This window comes from Bombina bombina, chromosome 4 (assembly GCF_027579735.1).
Source record: "Bombina bombina isolate aBomBom1 chromosome 4, aBomBom1.pri, whole genome shotgun sequence".
Taxonomy (NCBI): Eukaryota; Metazoa; Chordata; class Amphibia; order Anura; family Bombinatoridae; genus Bombina; species Bombina bombina.
The window spans coordinates 535534028-535549279 of NC_069502.1; the positions used below are offsets into that span (position 1 = coordinate 535534028).

At 36.2% G+C, this 15252-nt stretch overlaps 1 protein-coding gene across 1 annotated transcript in view; it reads right to left on the minus strand.

The window, feature by feature from the left end:
• Positions 1 to 357: 357 nt before the first annotated feature.
• PHIP (pleckstrin homology domain interacting protein) overlaps positions 358 to 15252 on the minus strand; it is a gene marked incomplete in the record, with an annotated part of 1163892 nt that continues 1148997 nt past the window's right edge. The window contains 1 exon segment of the mRNA XM_053710468.1: positions 358 to 3909. Within this exon segment, the coding sequence (XP_053566443.1) occupies positions 3221 to 3909 (689 nt within the window).

Genomic DNA, 15252 nt, shown 5'->3' on the forward strand with positions numbered 1-15252 from the left:
GGAAATAAAAGCTTCTAAACATTTTAAAACCATTTAATTTTCTAGGTTCTGGATTTAAGGTGTGCAATATAAAACTGGCTTCAACATACTGGCTAAATACTACCATACTTCAAACAGGTAGATACTAAAACTAACACCCAGGGGGTTATCTATGTGGAAACAGTAGAAACTTGAAAGCTTCATGCAGAATAGTTGTATAACACTGAACAATTCATGAAGCAGCAATCATATGATTTTTTTCAAATGCAGATTCCTCCTGAAACCTGTATAATGCTAAACATTGTTTTTTTTACTAGAGAACTATGTTGGAAAAAAAGGAACAGAAAATATGTTATTTAGAAAATACACGACCAAACATTGTTTGCTATGACATTTATTAAAATAAAATATAATCAGAAAAACACTTCCATTATAGGGAGTGTATTTTTCCTAATTGGGATCCACAATCAGTAAGTTTATTTTGAAAATGATGGGACAAAAAAAAAAAAAAAAGTTTTACTCACAGCAGAAAAAAATCATAAGAATGTATGTTTAAATATAGCACATAAATGTTAATAAAACAGGCTCAGCACTTAAGGTAATAATTTGCATGTCTGCCCAAATTGTAAGTTTCACAGGAATAATTGTACATAGGGCATGTTGGGCAGCAGGTTATCTGACCTGCTTTCAAAAGCATCACTTTTCAAGTCAAACAGAATGTTAATATGTTGTGAAGACTACTTCAAATTATACAAAACTTTTTTTTTAAACAAATATACTATTAAATGACAATACGAAACAAGGAAAAAGCATTATTTAAAAATTAAATATACAGTATGAAAGAGAAACAATCTGTGCATTAAATCCTAAAACAATATGTGAGCTTGTATTTTTTTAAAAATATATTTTTTATATTGTATACAGGATTTCTTTTCATATAAAAGTGTAAAAACATACAGAAGCATTACAGTGGTTACAAGGATAATTCTACAGAAAACATGTAGAGAAAGCCCTTTGCTAACAAGGGTGATATTGCAGCTTGCAGGGGTAGCGAAATATAGTGAGAATCACGTTTTAACTTTCAGTCAGTGGATTTTGTCAGATAATTTAACTTAATACAGAGATAGAAAAATAAACAAAATAAACTACAGAGGATGCCCTATGAAACCTGTGAAATTTATACGGGTTAGTACCCCTAATGTAGTGATCTTATTCTCTTCAGTCAAAAAAGAAATAATGCATTTTTAAAATGATTAATCTTGAGATTTCTGCTGAAACCTGCTAAAATATTTGGCATATAAAAGTGACCATATAAAAGCCATAGAGGAAAATGAATGTGAATTAAATGGACAGTCATTTGGAATGTGTTTTTTCTCTCTCCATACCATGATTCTACTATTATTCAACTGTTAAATAAATTCAGAAAAAAAACAAAACCGAGGAATAACAAATACCAGGAGCCAGGGAGGCAAAGTTCCTTCAATTTTATGCCTGACCCCTATTTTTTTCTTTAATTATTCATAAAAATGGGGAACTGACATTCTTTTTTGGCAGTCTCCTATGTTTGATATAAAACTTATCAAGTCCTGCGAATAAACATAAGAAAAAAAGTTCACCAATGTGTTAATCACACAACTGTATAAATAATCTGAATGTTATAACAGCAAAGTGTATTATAAAGAAATAAATAACTGCTTTTTTATTCTACAGCAGTGCAATGTTTAATACATTCAGCTAATTTGTGTAACTATAAACATACAGAAAATATAATAAAATAAAATACAAGGCACACAACTTAAATGACATTTTGCTTCCAACTTCTATTAACTTTTATCAGAATAAAAAAAACAGCATTGTGTATTGACATAAAAAGCCTAAATGGAAAATGACCTTTCAGTAATGAAGAGTAAACTTCCAACCTATAAAATTAAATGAAAACTTGACATTTTAAAACTTTTCCCCAATTATATTACTATCTAAAACCCATGTTATTTATAAAAAACAAACAAACAGGATTTTAGGTGTGTAATGCGTGTAAACCTATGCGTATAATTACACATACTTTTATACACACATTTAATATATACACATTTTATCCTATTAAGTATGTTGCAAGTAAACAAGGAGCATACAAAGGTAGTTCTGTAGATTTCCTATGAAGTAGTTCATTTCCAGATCTTTAAAAAATCAATTTAGCAAAGCAATATTGATTAGCATACACTGCCAAGTATTCTGTTGTAGAGAATAGTTCTCTACAGTCCCTTATGTTTTCTCTACATTTCTTTAGCTTGATATGAACAAATATACATTATTATTATATGTTTAAGAAAACGCAGCATGTTCATTACAATAATCAATATCACTAATCATCACAATTATTGTTGAAATATATATATATATATATATATATACAAATTTCAATTAAATCTATAGGGTTTACATTTTCTAAAATCTTAAAAGTACCCTGCCACAGGTTATTTTTTTTATTCCTTTTTCTTTTTCTTAATAACAAAAGTACCAAAACAGGATAAGTAAGCACAGTATACAATACCTTAAGACGAATATACACCTGCTTTTATATATTTTTTTATATACATATACACAAAAATTGTGCGCAGTTCTGACAGAAATTACAGGATTTAACTGTCTTTAGTCTCAGTCTTTGGCACAATACTCTGATTTAGTGATTGACTGGCGGAATCAAGGTCTGAAAAATTAGACAAATGAAAATCTTCCAATGTGGATATAATTGATATATAAATATATGTATGTAAGATATGTCAATAACTTTGTATGTGATAACACACAAGCCCAGGGTTACCATTACTAGTTTTTGTTTTGGATGCATACATTGTGGTAACATTTCATTTATACATATAGGAAACACAAAACCCCCAAATGGTTACCATTATCAATAAAATTATTTAAACTCTGCATTATAGTGTACCCTCATTTGTTAAAAATAGTCATTTTGCTGTACAAAGCCCTGTTGCTAGTGCACATTTCACAATGCTGTAAGTAGACTATTTGCCTGAATTAAGCAAATCTTGTTAGTCTTTGTCAGTTTGTCAACTATGAATTGTGAAATGTGTAAACCCACTTCATATATAATAAATATGAAAGGTCTAAAATATAAATTCCACTTTTATCACTGTCTATTCCCTCCTATTATAGCAGCACAAGAGCAGTTTGTAAAGTATTTAGTGAAGCTGCTTTTAAGCATTTTAACTACAATGCTTTGTTACCAGCCAATTAAATTTGCCTTTGCCTTTTCAGTCAGTTTCCGCACCCTTCCTCTACTAGAGGTACCAAATGTTAAAGAGGTATCTTCAAACAGTAGCTGCCTTTGCTCCTCTTCAGAATCTTCCTCATTGTAAAATGCAGTCCTCCTTCCCTGGTTTCTAGTTCTCATTTGGGTTTCAGAAAGATTTGGGTCATCAGACACATCTACCAATTCATCCATTGGCTCCTCTGACTTTTTACATTTGCTTCTGGTTTGAATTTTAACAATTCCTAGGTCTATATGTTCAGGCTCAGCTGGTGGTGGTACAGGAGGAGCAGTTGTCATAGTTGCCTCTGTCTTTACCTTTGGTTTTCTACCCCTTCGCTTTTTTGGTACCTCATTTTCATTCTTAACCTCTTGCTTTACATGAACGTTGCCTGTAGAAGTGGTTGGTTGCTCTTTAACCTTTGTAAATGGAACAATTAGTTTGGATGAGTTTTGCTGCTCCTCAGTTCGGATGTATTTGGGTTTTCTACCTCTTTTCTTGGGAATAAGTGGCGGAACACTATTTTTAGCAATGTTGTCATTGTTATTTACAATTATCTTAGGTTTACGGCCAGGACGTCCTTTTGCTACTGGTTTGGTGGGTTGATTGCTGTGTCCATTTACATGAATGGTTTCTGGTACTGAAACATCTTTTTTTACTGCTGGAAATAAAAAAAAATAGTATATATAAATAAAAAAAAACTATTAAAATGAACTTCATGCAGGGAATGAACAAACAAACAAAACCTGTACATCAATTGATCACTACATAGCATAAATCTAAAAATAAATTGTGATTAACATACTTTAACCCACTTCTACCTCTAAATTGTAATGTACTGCAAAAGGAAGAGCCCACAGTTGTTCCTCTTCCTTTTGTGACATTTTACAGTACATCTTAACCTTTTACATTATTTGATATGTCAATCACCGTACCTTCTTAAAAAATATAATTTATGCTTACCTGATAGATACATTTCTTTCATGGTTGTGAGAGTCCATGGTCCATTACTTCTGGGCATTACTCTTCCTTATCACTAGGAGGATGCAAAGATTTTCAAACCTCAAGAGCCCTATAAATCTTCTACCACATAACTCAGTCTAACGTATAGCCAAGCAAAGTGAGATAAGAAAAAGGAATACGAGCCAATAAAAGGAGCAGGGAAAAAAGATGTGCTAAAGAAAATACTAAACCCAAAAAACAAAGGGTGGGGTCTTGTGATCTCTCACCACCATTAAATAAATTAACTTATCAGGTAAGCATAAAATATGTTTTCTTTCATACAGGTGGTGAGAGTCCACAATTCATTACTCCTGGAAACTAATACCCAAGCCGTGGAGCCTATGAGTAATAACAAAGAGAGGGATTTTTACTGAGAAATTAAATCCACAACCCAAATACTTTTTTTTTTAATGTACTTAAAAAAATGAATCAGGGGCGGAGCCAACTATCATAGAGGATAGACGTGTTTTAGGAGAGCTCCTGAAATCTGTTCACTAAAGCCTTTATGTAAGCAGTCCTAGAAAACTATATATCCTATTTATCAAGCCTAAGAAATGGAGGAAACTTTCATACACTTGACTTATATCCTAAAGGACCTCCTTGACAAAGCTGATATTCATTTTCGCAGCTTAAGATCCGACATTGAGGTGCTGCGAGGACAAGATGGCGCTGCTCGCTCATTCAGTAATAACATCCACGTGGCGGACCGTTCAGAAAATCTACTATCTACACAATCCCCATCTGAGCCACCACAAGCAAAGCAGCCCAGACGAGATTTGACTATAGCAGTGTCTGACAATTCGAGTGGCGATCTGACACCTGCAAGCCCAGCTGTTCCGGTCCACGTAAAGACCGCTGTGCCGAGGCCAGAGGGATTCCTCCAGATCACAGGTATGCAGCGCTTACTGCGGCTGCCTCAGGGCCCCAGGCTACACCTTCCAACTACTGAAGAGCGGTACCTACCGCTAGCCTTGCCGGCGATTTTGGAGACAACAGTCAGGCCTTCAGGAGGGAGGCGGAGAGTCCACGGACTCTGTGTGTCTTTCTCTGCAGTCTCTTCCCCTGGAGGGAACTACTGGGGGTTCTCGGAGTGGAACGCAGGAGATCCTTCCATAAAGCTTCCCAGGCAAGCATTAGAAGTAATAAAGAATAGAGACACGATGCCCCTGGGCATTTTTTTGCATACATTATCTGGGAGCAAACCTGAATCTCAGCTTTCATGTTTCAAACTGCGATTGGGCATAGGTTAAAACTGAGACAAACCGGAGGGCTATACTTGAAATTATGCAAACGCTCTCCTGATCTGCCCTGGTCAGTCACCTAATTTTCTGGATTTGTCCTGGCTGAGAATTGTAGACTATGGTTTAAGCCAAGCAGGTTACAGATTGTTCATCGGACACCTTGCAAGTCTGCAGTAATTTGCAGAAGTTATGTACTCTTACACACCTCCATGATCAGCACTTGTTATTGAGTGTGGGTAGAGATTGTGACATGCCGCTTCCTTCCAAGGTGGCTGATTATAAATAACTGCCATAGCTTATTCATACTATACATTTAGTAAGGAGTTAGTTTTAAAATCATACCCCAGCATATATAGAATTGCATTGCCTAAATTGTTAAGTTTTCTTAATGAGATGTAGAGGTAAAACACTGATACATAAATTTACGTTATTGAAGATGTAAAGTTGCTTCAACATTATCGCTGTAATATGCATGTTAAGATTTTTTTTGAGGTGTTTAATGATGCTCTGCATTCGTTTCAACTCCATGTGTGTCTCTCTATATCATAATGAAAATTTTGTCCATCCCCTCTGCTATATGCTTACTGAGATAGAAAATGACTGCTAGCACCAAACCTGTGTTTATAAGCTCCCCGGTACCCCTGGGTACAGTGTTAATTGTTAATTGTCCAGTACATTATGTTAGTTAATTCTTTCCCACGTACACAGTCACTGTGGGATACGCTTACTGTAAACGGATAATTTGTTAATAGAGACTAGAGTAGCTACATGGTCTAACTGTTCACAAGTTTGAAGAAGTTAATTGTTCTGTAATTATATGTTTTACTTAGATATATAGAAAATATGTCCCCCCATGCTATTTCTCTCTGCCCATGCTATACTTATGGGAATCGCCTATTTTACGATGTACATGTCAGGACGCTAGAAAAATCTATTAGTGGCTCTCTCATTCTAGACCAAATATTACAAAGTGTGGTCTCACTAATGCTTCTATGTGGCAACGTATTAAGTTTATTAGTTAAATGTTTTCAGCCTAACCTAACATGACTCAATGCTATCTTAAAATGCCTCAACTAACTCTCTCCATTTTTAATTATGTGTAGTAGTTAGGGCTCAGTTAATAAGGAGAAGTAGGGGCTGCTTATAGTATATATGTTATATGAGACTGCTAATTGTTCTAGGTAAGATTTATGGTATGAAATTTTTATTGTTTGGGTTTGTTTAACCAGGCTTACCTATAGTTCACTAATAGTGTACATACTCATAGAGGTAAGCATACCCTTTAAACATGTTGTAAACACTAATAGCATCTATATAGTCCAAGTTATGTTAACCAGTTATAACAGGAAGATTAGGCCTCCCTTGATTAGACATACCTCTATTTATTGCAATAAGGGTGTCTTTTACCTATGATTATAAAGCATCATACCTTTCGTATAATTCTAAAATACTCCCAAATATTGCCCTGAAGCGGTAAACTTTGAACTACCTTGACCGTCTGGTCCCATATATAGACCTCTTGGGACACTTGGCATATATTTTGTATTAATCACTTTACTGGAGGGGAGAACTCCAATATCCACAATAACCTGAAATAAATCCATGATCAGTTTATTGCTTATAAGTTAACCCAGCATGCCGTATTATGTCCTGCTAGTCTCTATATTTATGGCTCCGTCCCCCCCCCCACCCCTTTCCCTATGCGTATAGCGGTGCTTACCCGCTGAATATCCCCCATCCCCCTATTAATCTCGGCCCAAGAGTGGCTGATATCTATGTTGACCCTCCACAGACTGATATTTTGGTCTTAGGTAAAATACTATTAGAATGTGGAGCTCATACGCTGATAATATATTATAAAATGAAGTTTTATTTAATCTCGCCCAAGATACTGTCTATCTTCAAAACCAGATTTCAAAATTTATTTTCTCTTGCTATATATGCCTATTGCTTTCTCAACAATGCCTATGTATAGACAATGTATTAATCTCTTTGTTGTAACTTTGGCCTGTGGGCGAGTTCTTGTTGCTGTGATGATATGTGTCTTAACTTCAATAAAAAAAAAATAATAAAAAAAAAAAAAAATGAATCAATCAGGCAAAAAAATAAAGCTGAGACAACTGCCTAATGGACCTTCCTGCCAAAGGCTGCCTCAGAAGAAGCAAAATCATAAAAATAGTAGAGTTTTGTAAAAGTATGCAAAGAAGCCTCATTCTTGAAGGCTCAAGAAGTGGCAATTGACCTAGTAGAATAAACAGTAATCTGTTGCGGTGGAGGTTTACCCGCCTCCAAGTAAGCCTTGTGAATCAAAAGTTCCAACCAAGAAGCCAAAGAAACGGCAAACATGTTCTGTCCTTTTCTAGAACCAGAAAAGTAAATGAACTAACTAGAAGTTTGTCTACAGTTCTTAGTAGCATCAATGTAATATTTTAATACTCTAACAACATTCAGATTATGCAAAATCTCTCTGGAGCATTCTTAGGACCAGCACATTAAGAAGGGACAATTTTTCTGCTAACAACCTTAAGCAAGAAGTCAAAAGTAGTCTGTAAAACTGACTTATCCTGATGAAGAATAAGACAAGGAGGATCAGAAGAAAGAGTAGATAACGCAAACTCTTCTAGCAGAAGAACTGTCAGATAGACACTTATCCAAATAATCCTGTAGAAAGATTACAAGGAAAAAATGTGAACCATACACCAAGAAATAAAGGCGTTCCAGACCTTATGAGAAAATGTTCCTAGTTACAGGCTTATGGGTCTGAATTAAGATTTCAATTACTGAATCAGAGAAACCTCTATGTCTAAGGACTTAACGTTCAATTTCCATGCCATCAAGTTTAGAGACTTAAGTTCCTAATGGAAAAATGGACCTTGAGACAGAGGGTTTGACAGCTGAGGGAGAGGCCAAGGAGGGCAGCTGGACATCTGAAATAGATCGACATACAAAATCCTGCAAGGCCGAGCTGGAGCAATCAAGATTACTGATGATTTCTCTAGACATATTTTGGTGATCACTCTGGGTAGAAGTAACAGTAGTGGAAACAGATAAGCAAGCTGAAATGACCAAGGAGCTACTAGAGCATCCACAAACTCTGCTTAAGGATCCCTGGACCTCGCAAAGTACCAGGGAAGTTTGTTGTTCAAACAGGAAGCCATCAGATCTATCTCTGGGAGTACCCAAAGATCCACAATCTTATTGAACTCATTCTGGTGATGAGACCACTCCCCTGGATGTAGAAAGTCCACTTCCCAGTTGCTCACTCCTGGAATATGAATTGCAGAGACTAGATAGAAATTGGTTTCTGTCCATAAGAGAATTCAAGACACTCCTTCACTGCGAGTTCCCCGCTAATGGTTGACATAAGATACTACTGCGACAGACATTGTCTGTCTTAAAACAAAGATGAGATTCTCTTTTCAACAGAGGCCAAGCTTGAAAAGCCCTGAAAATTGCCCAAACTCTGTGTTCTCAGAAACCTCCAAACAGGTCCCCAAACTGAGAGACTTATCTGTAGTGATCACAGTCCAGGTAGGAGAAGCAAAAGAATGATAAACTGATGATTCATGCTGAGAAAAGGTGTGCTGCTGCTGAAAACTTCCGCCGGGCAGAGGAAGAGGGGTAGAACATACCAACTCCTGATAACAGGGGTGTGTGGAGCCAAGCAAAGAACAGAGGACGACCGCAATATCAGAATAAAAGAAAACGGTGCCTACTGAGCAACAGAAAAAAATAGTAGTAATTTATTCCAATAAAATGTAAGACACGACCAAACAATGGAGGGGATCAGCAATCTTACATGTTTCGCGCACACAAGCGCTTATTCATAGAAGCTAAATACAAGTAGGAACAGCTGTTACATTTAAAGGGCCGTGCACCAATGGAAAGCTTCGTTTGTCAGGTGACGTAACTATTGAGTGTCACACAGGCTTCAAGAATAGGTTCTAAAAGTGACCAACCTCCATAGATGTAACAGATCAGAATAAAAACGTACACAATATACTTGAGAAGAGGTAGCAATACTTGGCACATAATGATAATAGTAACAATATTAACAATATAAGCACAATGTATGCAGATTTGTAAATATGTAAAGATGTCAAATATGCATAACTCAGAGACAGGATACACAAGAGAATTAACAGCAGTTCTCATTAGAGTAAAAGTGCCATATGATACATTCCATAGCTTGTGCAAACATCAATATGAGCAGAATCATATTGTAATATGTATGCATATATAATAAGTTGACACTAATAATCAAAGGAAAAAATTGATGAAACCAAAAGATTATAGTTGATGAAGAAAAACATTTCATATCAAAACAGCGATGTAAATAACATAATCACATAATTTTGAGATATGTTAATAAAAACATAATGATAATGAATAGGGCACAGTTAACTCATATGGTATAAATGTAGGACAAATGGATGTATAAATAAATACAAAAATAAATAATGAGTCAATCAATTAGATCAATAAAACCCCAAAAATAAATTAATCCCTTGTATGGCAATATGTAAACACATAAGAAGATGTGTCCACACATACCCATACGGATTTGCACACATTTCTACAAGTGGGTGTGTGAAAACAAACCTACTATAGTTATGTATTTCTGTATGTGTATCAGAATTTACTTGGGGCACAAAGGAAAAACCAAATACTCTGAGAGGGGATTAAATAATATGACTAGGGAAATGTATTAAAGTGTGTACTAATATGAAAATAAATGTATAACCATCAATACATTTGATAGTCTCAACCTAGTCAATATAATATCTCATATCCCATTCTAGATTCATACCTAATGGTGATCTGGTTTTTAGTTTATATATCCAAAATAGTTCTTTCCTATCTAGCACCTTGGATATGTCTCCTCCTCGATAAGGAGTTCTTGCTAGGTCAATGACCTTGATTTTAAGCTTAGGTACATTAGTGAGGTGAGAAAGATTAAAATGTTTCGCTACAGCAGAATCTTTGTTGAAATTTTTTATGTCTCTTAGATGTTCTCTAGCGCGATCCCTAAGAGTTCTGGTCGACTGACCCACATATTGGGCCTCACAAAGCTGGCAATTCAATAGATACACTATGTAATTAGTAAGACATGTGGCATAAAAATCTCTCTCAAAACACTCACCTGTAGCTTTACTAAAAAACCTATTAGTAAAATCCATTGTTTCACAGGTAAGACAATTCGTGAGATGTGCCCTGAAGTTTCCTTTACCCCTAAGCCAATTATCACTGGACTTAATCTGCGACTTAACTAAACTAGGGGAGAGTTTGGAAGCTAATGTAGGTGGTTTCTTAGCAACAAATCTGCATTCCTTTATATAGGGCTGCAAAACCTCATTACCCTTCAATAAGTGCAAATGCTTCTTAATTATGCTGCATATAGAGTTGTATTGAGGGGAGAATTGGGTTGAAAAGACAATACTTCGTTCATCCAAATAATTTTTGTTTTTGTTATTACTTTTATTTATATTTATATTATCCTTGTTAGTCCCTATCCTGGTGTCAACGGAACCACTGGTGTTGTCTATCTTGGGAGATGATCCCTTAGAATGCGGGACCCAATCCTTTATCTCCTCAAAAGTTCTGTATAACTCTCTTTCATTGTAACCTCTGGCTTTTAATCTTATAATAAGATCATTACCACCTTGAATGTAATTTTCTAATGTGCTAGCATTACGTCTAAGCCTAATGAATTGACTTCTGCGAATAGATCTGACTAGGTGCTGAGGATGGCATGAGGTGGCATGGAGTATGGTATTACCTGCCGTTTCCTTTCTATATGTGGTGGATACAATCTTTTGTGTAGTGATGTCACCATGTAAGTGGAGGTCTAAGAAGTTCACTCCTTCCTGATGTGACTCTCCGGTAAATCTAAGATTGACATCATTGTCATTCAAGACAATCAGGAAGTCATCAAAAGGAAAATCCTCCTTCACAATGAAGATGAGATCATCTATATACCTCATCTACAGAAGGATGCCGGACCTGAAAGGTTCTCCCATGTTGTATATGTGCTGGAGCTCCCACCTACCCACAAACAAATTTGCATATGAGGGGGCGAACTTCGCCCCCATAGCTGTTTCCTGACATTGCAAATAATAAACAGAATAAAAAATAAAGTAATTGTGAGTAAGTAGGAACTCCACCACCTCCACAATGAATTGTTTGACTTCATCTTTATAAGATGTATTTTTTTATTTAGGAAGAATTCCAGCACCCGGCATCCGTGCACATGAGGTATAGAAGAATACAAGGATACAGCATCTACTGTTACCCACTTATAGCCAGCCTGCCAAAATTTTTTTTGCAAAATATCTAAAAGGTGACCAGAATCTCTAGTATAGCTGTATAAATTAGTGACCAGTGGTTGTAAAATGCTGTCAATCCATTCAGACATAGGCTCCAAAAGGGAGCCTATGCCTGAAATGATAGGACGGCCTGGTGGAGACAAAAGACTCTTATGTGTTTTTGGGAGATAATGGAAGATTGGTGTAATAGGATGTGTGGGTAAAAGATGTTTGGATTGCTCAGCTGTAAAAATGCCCAGTAGCCACCGTTCTCTTTTAAACTGATGATCCAGCCACCAAGATAGAGACTGACTTGTACTGGCATCCAAAAATATCTTTTGAGACAGCGGAGTATAATCTCTGCACAATTGACGAAGCATACAAAGCTGAAGAGGTTCAATGTGAAAACGAGCAAACAGAATTGCATCTGAAGCTGCAATCATAAGACCTAGCACTTCCATACAATGAGCAACATAGGGGAAAGAGAGAGAGTGAAGGTTCAGAAGAGCTGACATCAATCTTAACCTTCTATGTTAGAGAAAGACTCATGGAGTTTGTTTGAAGATTTAAATAACTTTTTGGAAAATTGATCCTTCAACAATGGTGTTGAAGAAACAACGAGAGTCGCTTGGTGTGAGATTCTGCTAAAGGAAAAAAGACGGAGCTTGAACCAACATATCTAAAACTTAAAAATAAAGAGAAGCGCTCATAAGGCTAAAGACAAGGATTTTATTTATATAATTAAAATATGGTAATATTTACGATTAAAACAAGAGTGTGCACTCTATAAAATACAAATGTAAAAGCTTATAACATTTAAGACTCGGTTGGTAGTTATGATTCATATAAAAGTCACTTATCGTATTTTCAGATGACCCGGTTTTGCAACAATGAAAAATCTTTGTTTCCTTTTTGTGGGTCACATGTCATCCAATGGCCAGTATTATGCCTTCAATCTCGTTACTGTTAAATTCAAATTGTAACGGATTTTGTAAGGCAATATGGAAATCCAATATACTTGATTTAGATGTTACCAGTAAAAACTCATGCCCCCGTTGTAGCCAATTCTTTTGCAATCTTTTTCTTTGCCTTCCAGTAAGATGTTAAACACCTATTGGCTGATTGGATCCTTAATTTTCCAGCGACGACTGTAAGAAGAGGATGCTCCACGCCGGATATCTTGAAGATGGACCAGCTCTGCGCCGGATGGATGAAGATAGAAGATGCCGTCTAGATGAAGACTTCTTCTCGCTTGGATGAGGACTTCGCCGGATGGATTGATAGAAGTGGCCTCCTGGATAAAGACTTCTTTCCGCTTGGATGAGGACTTCGCCGACTGGATGAGGATGGATGTCCGGACTTTGATAACTGTAAGTGGATCGTCGGGGGTGAGTGTTTTTTTTGCTTAGGGTTTTGGGCAATGTAAAAGAGCTAAATGCCATTCCAAACGCCCTTTTCAGAGCAATGGTTAGTTTAGGTTTATTTGGCGGGGGGAGGGGGGGGGGGGTTGGTTGGGTGGTGGGTTTTACTGTTGAAGGGTGCTTGTATTTTTTTTTTTATAGGTAAAAGAGCGGATTTCTTTGGGGCAATGCCCGGCAAAAGGCCCTTTTAAGGGCCATTGGCAGTTTAGTGTAGGCTAGGGTTTTTATTTTTATTTTGGGGGGGGGGGGGGTAATTTATTTTGATAGGGCTATTAGATTAGGAGTAATTCATTTTTATTTTTGATAATTTTGTTTTTTATTTTTTGTAATTTAGTGTTTATTTTTTTTTGCATTTTAGTAAATTGTATTTTATTAATTTATTTTATTGTAATGTTAGTTTTTAGTGTAAGGCAGGTTAGGTTTTATTTTAAAAGTAATTTTTTATTTATTTTAACTAGGTAGTTATTAAATAGTTAACTATTTAATAACTAGTCTACCTAGATAAAATAAATACAAACTTAGCTGTGAAATAAAAACTAAGATAGCTACAATGTAACTATTAGTTATATTGTAGCTAGCTTAGGTTTTATTTTACAGGTATGTATTTAGTTTTAAATAGGAATTATTTAGGTAATAATTGTAAGGTTTATTTAGCTTTATTTTAATTATATTTAAGTTAGGAGGTGTTAGGGTTAGACTTAGGGTTACGTTAGGGTTAGGAGTTAATATATTTATTTAGAGTTAGTGATGTGGGAGGTCAGAGGTTTAGGGGTTAATTTATTTTAGTATTTCTCGTTGTGGGGGCTTGCGGTTTAGTGGTTAATAGGTTTATTATAGCAGCGGTGTGGGCAGACGGCAGATTAGGGGTTAATAATCTTTAAATAGTGATTGCGATGTGGGAGGGCGGCGGTTTAGGGGTTAATAGGTTTATTATAGTGGCGACGATGAAGGGGAGCGGCGGAATAGGGGTAAATAATTTTATTTGGTGGTGGCGATGTCTGGATCGGCAGATTAGGGGTTAGTAATTTTATTTTAGTGTTTGCGATGCGGGAGGGCCTCGTTTAGGGGTTAAAAGGTGTTTTATAGTTGTTTGGTGTACTTTGTAACACAGTAGTTATGAGTTTTACGTTACAAAGCTGTAGCATAAAACTCATAACTACTGACTTTAGATGGCGGTACGGATCTTGTCAGTATAGGGTGTACCGCTCACTTTTTGGCCTCCCAGGCAAACTCGTAATACCGGCGCTATGGAAGTCCCATTGAAAAAAAACTTTTTAAAAAGTGCGGTACTGACTTTGCGTGACGGCCAAAAAGGTGTGCGGTACACCTATACCTACAAGACTTGTAATACTTGTAATAACGGCGTTAGGGAAAAAGCAGCGTTATGAAGCATAACAATGCTTTCCCCCTCATAACGCAAAACTTGTAATCTAGCTGAAAGGTAGAAAGGTGCTCGCTTCTAGGATAAAGATTATAACCCCCATAAAAAAGCTCTTGAGCAACGTAAATATCTTACCCACTCCTAAGTAGCTGTTAAAATAAACTTCCAGGTACCATGTTCACTAAGCCAAACTGTAAAACAAAGCAGGATACATCAACAACACATTCAGAGATAGATAACGCTTTAGAAACGTGCATGAAAAAAACTGACTGCGAATTTAGGATCTAATGCGCCAAATTCAGATGTGCACAAACCTGAAACTAAAGTGCGCAAAACAGATGTCCTTAAGGCAGCCGAAGTGCGAAAATAACTAAAACAGACTAAAGGTATGTGCGCTAACCCAACATGCGTAAGCCTGAAGGCCGAAGTGCGAAAGTTAAAGCTAAATGCGCAACAAAGGAAAGGGTCTACACAGTGGATATAAAAAGTCTACACACCCCTGTTAAAATAGCAGGTTTCTGTGATGTAAAAAAAATGAGACAAAGATAAATCATTTCAGAACTTTTTCCACCTTTAATGTGACCTATAAACTACACAACTCGATTGAAAAACAAACTGAAATCTTTAAGGTGGAGGGAAGTAAACAAAAAAAAA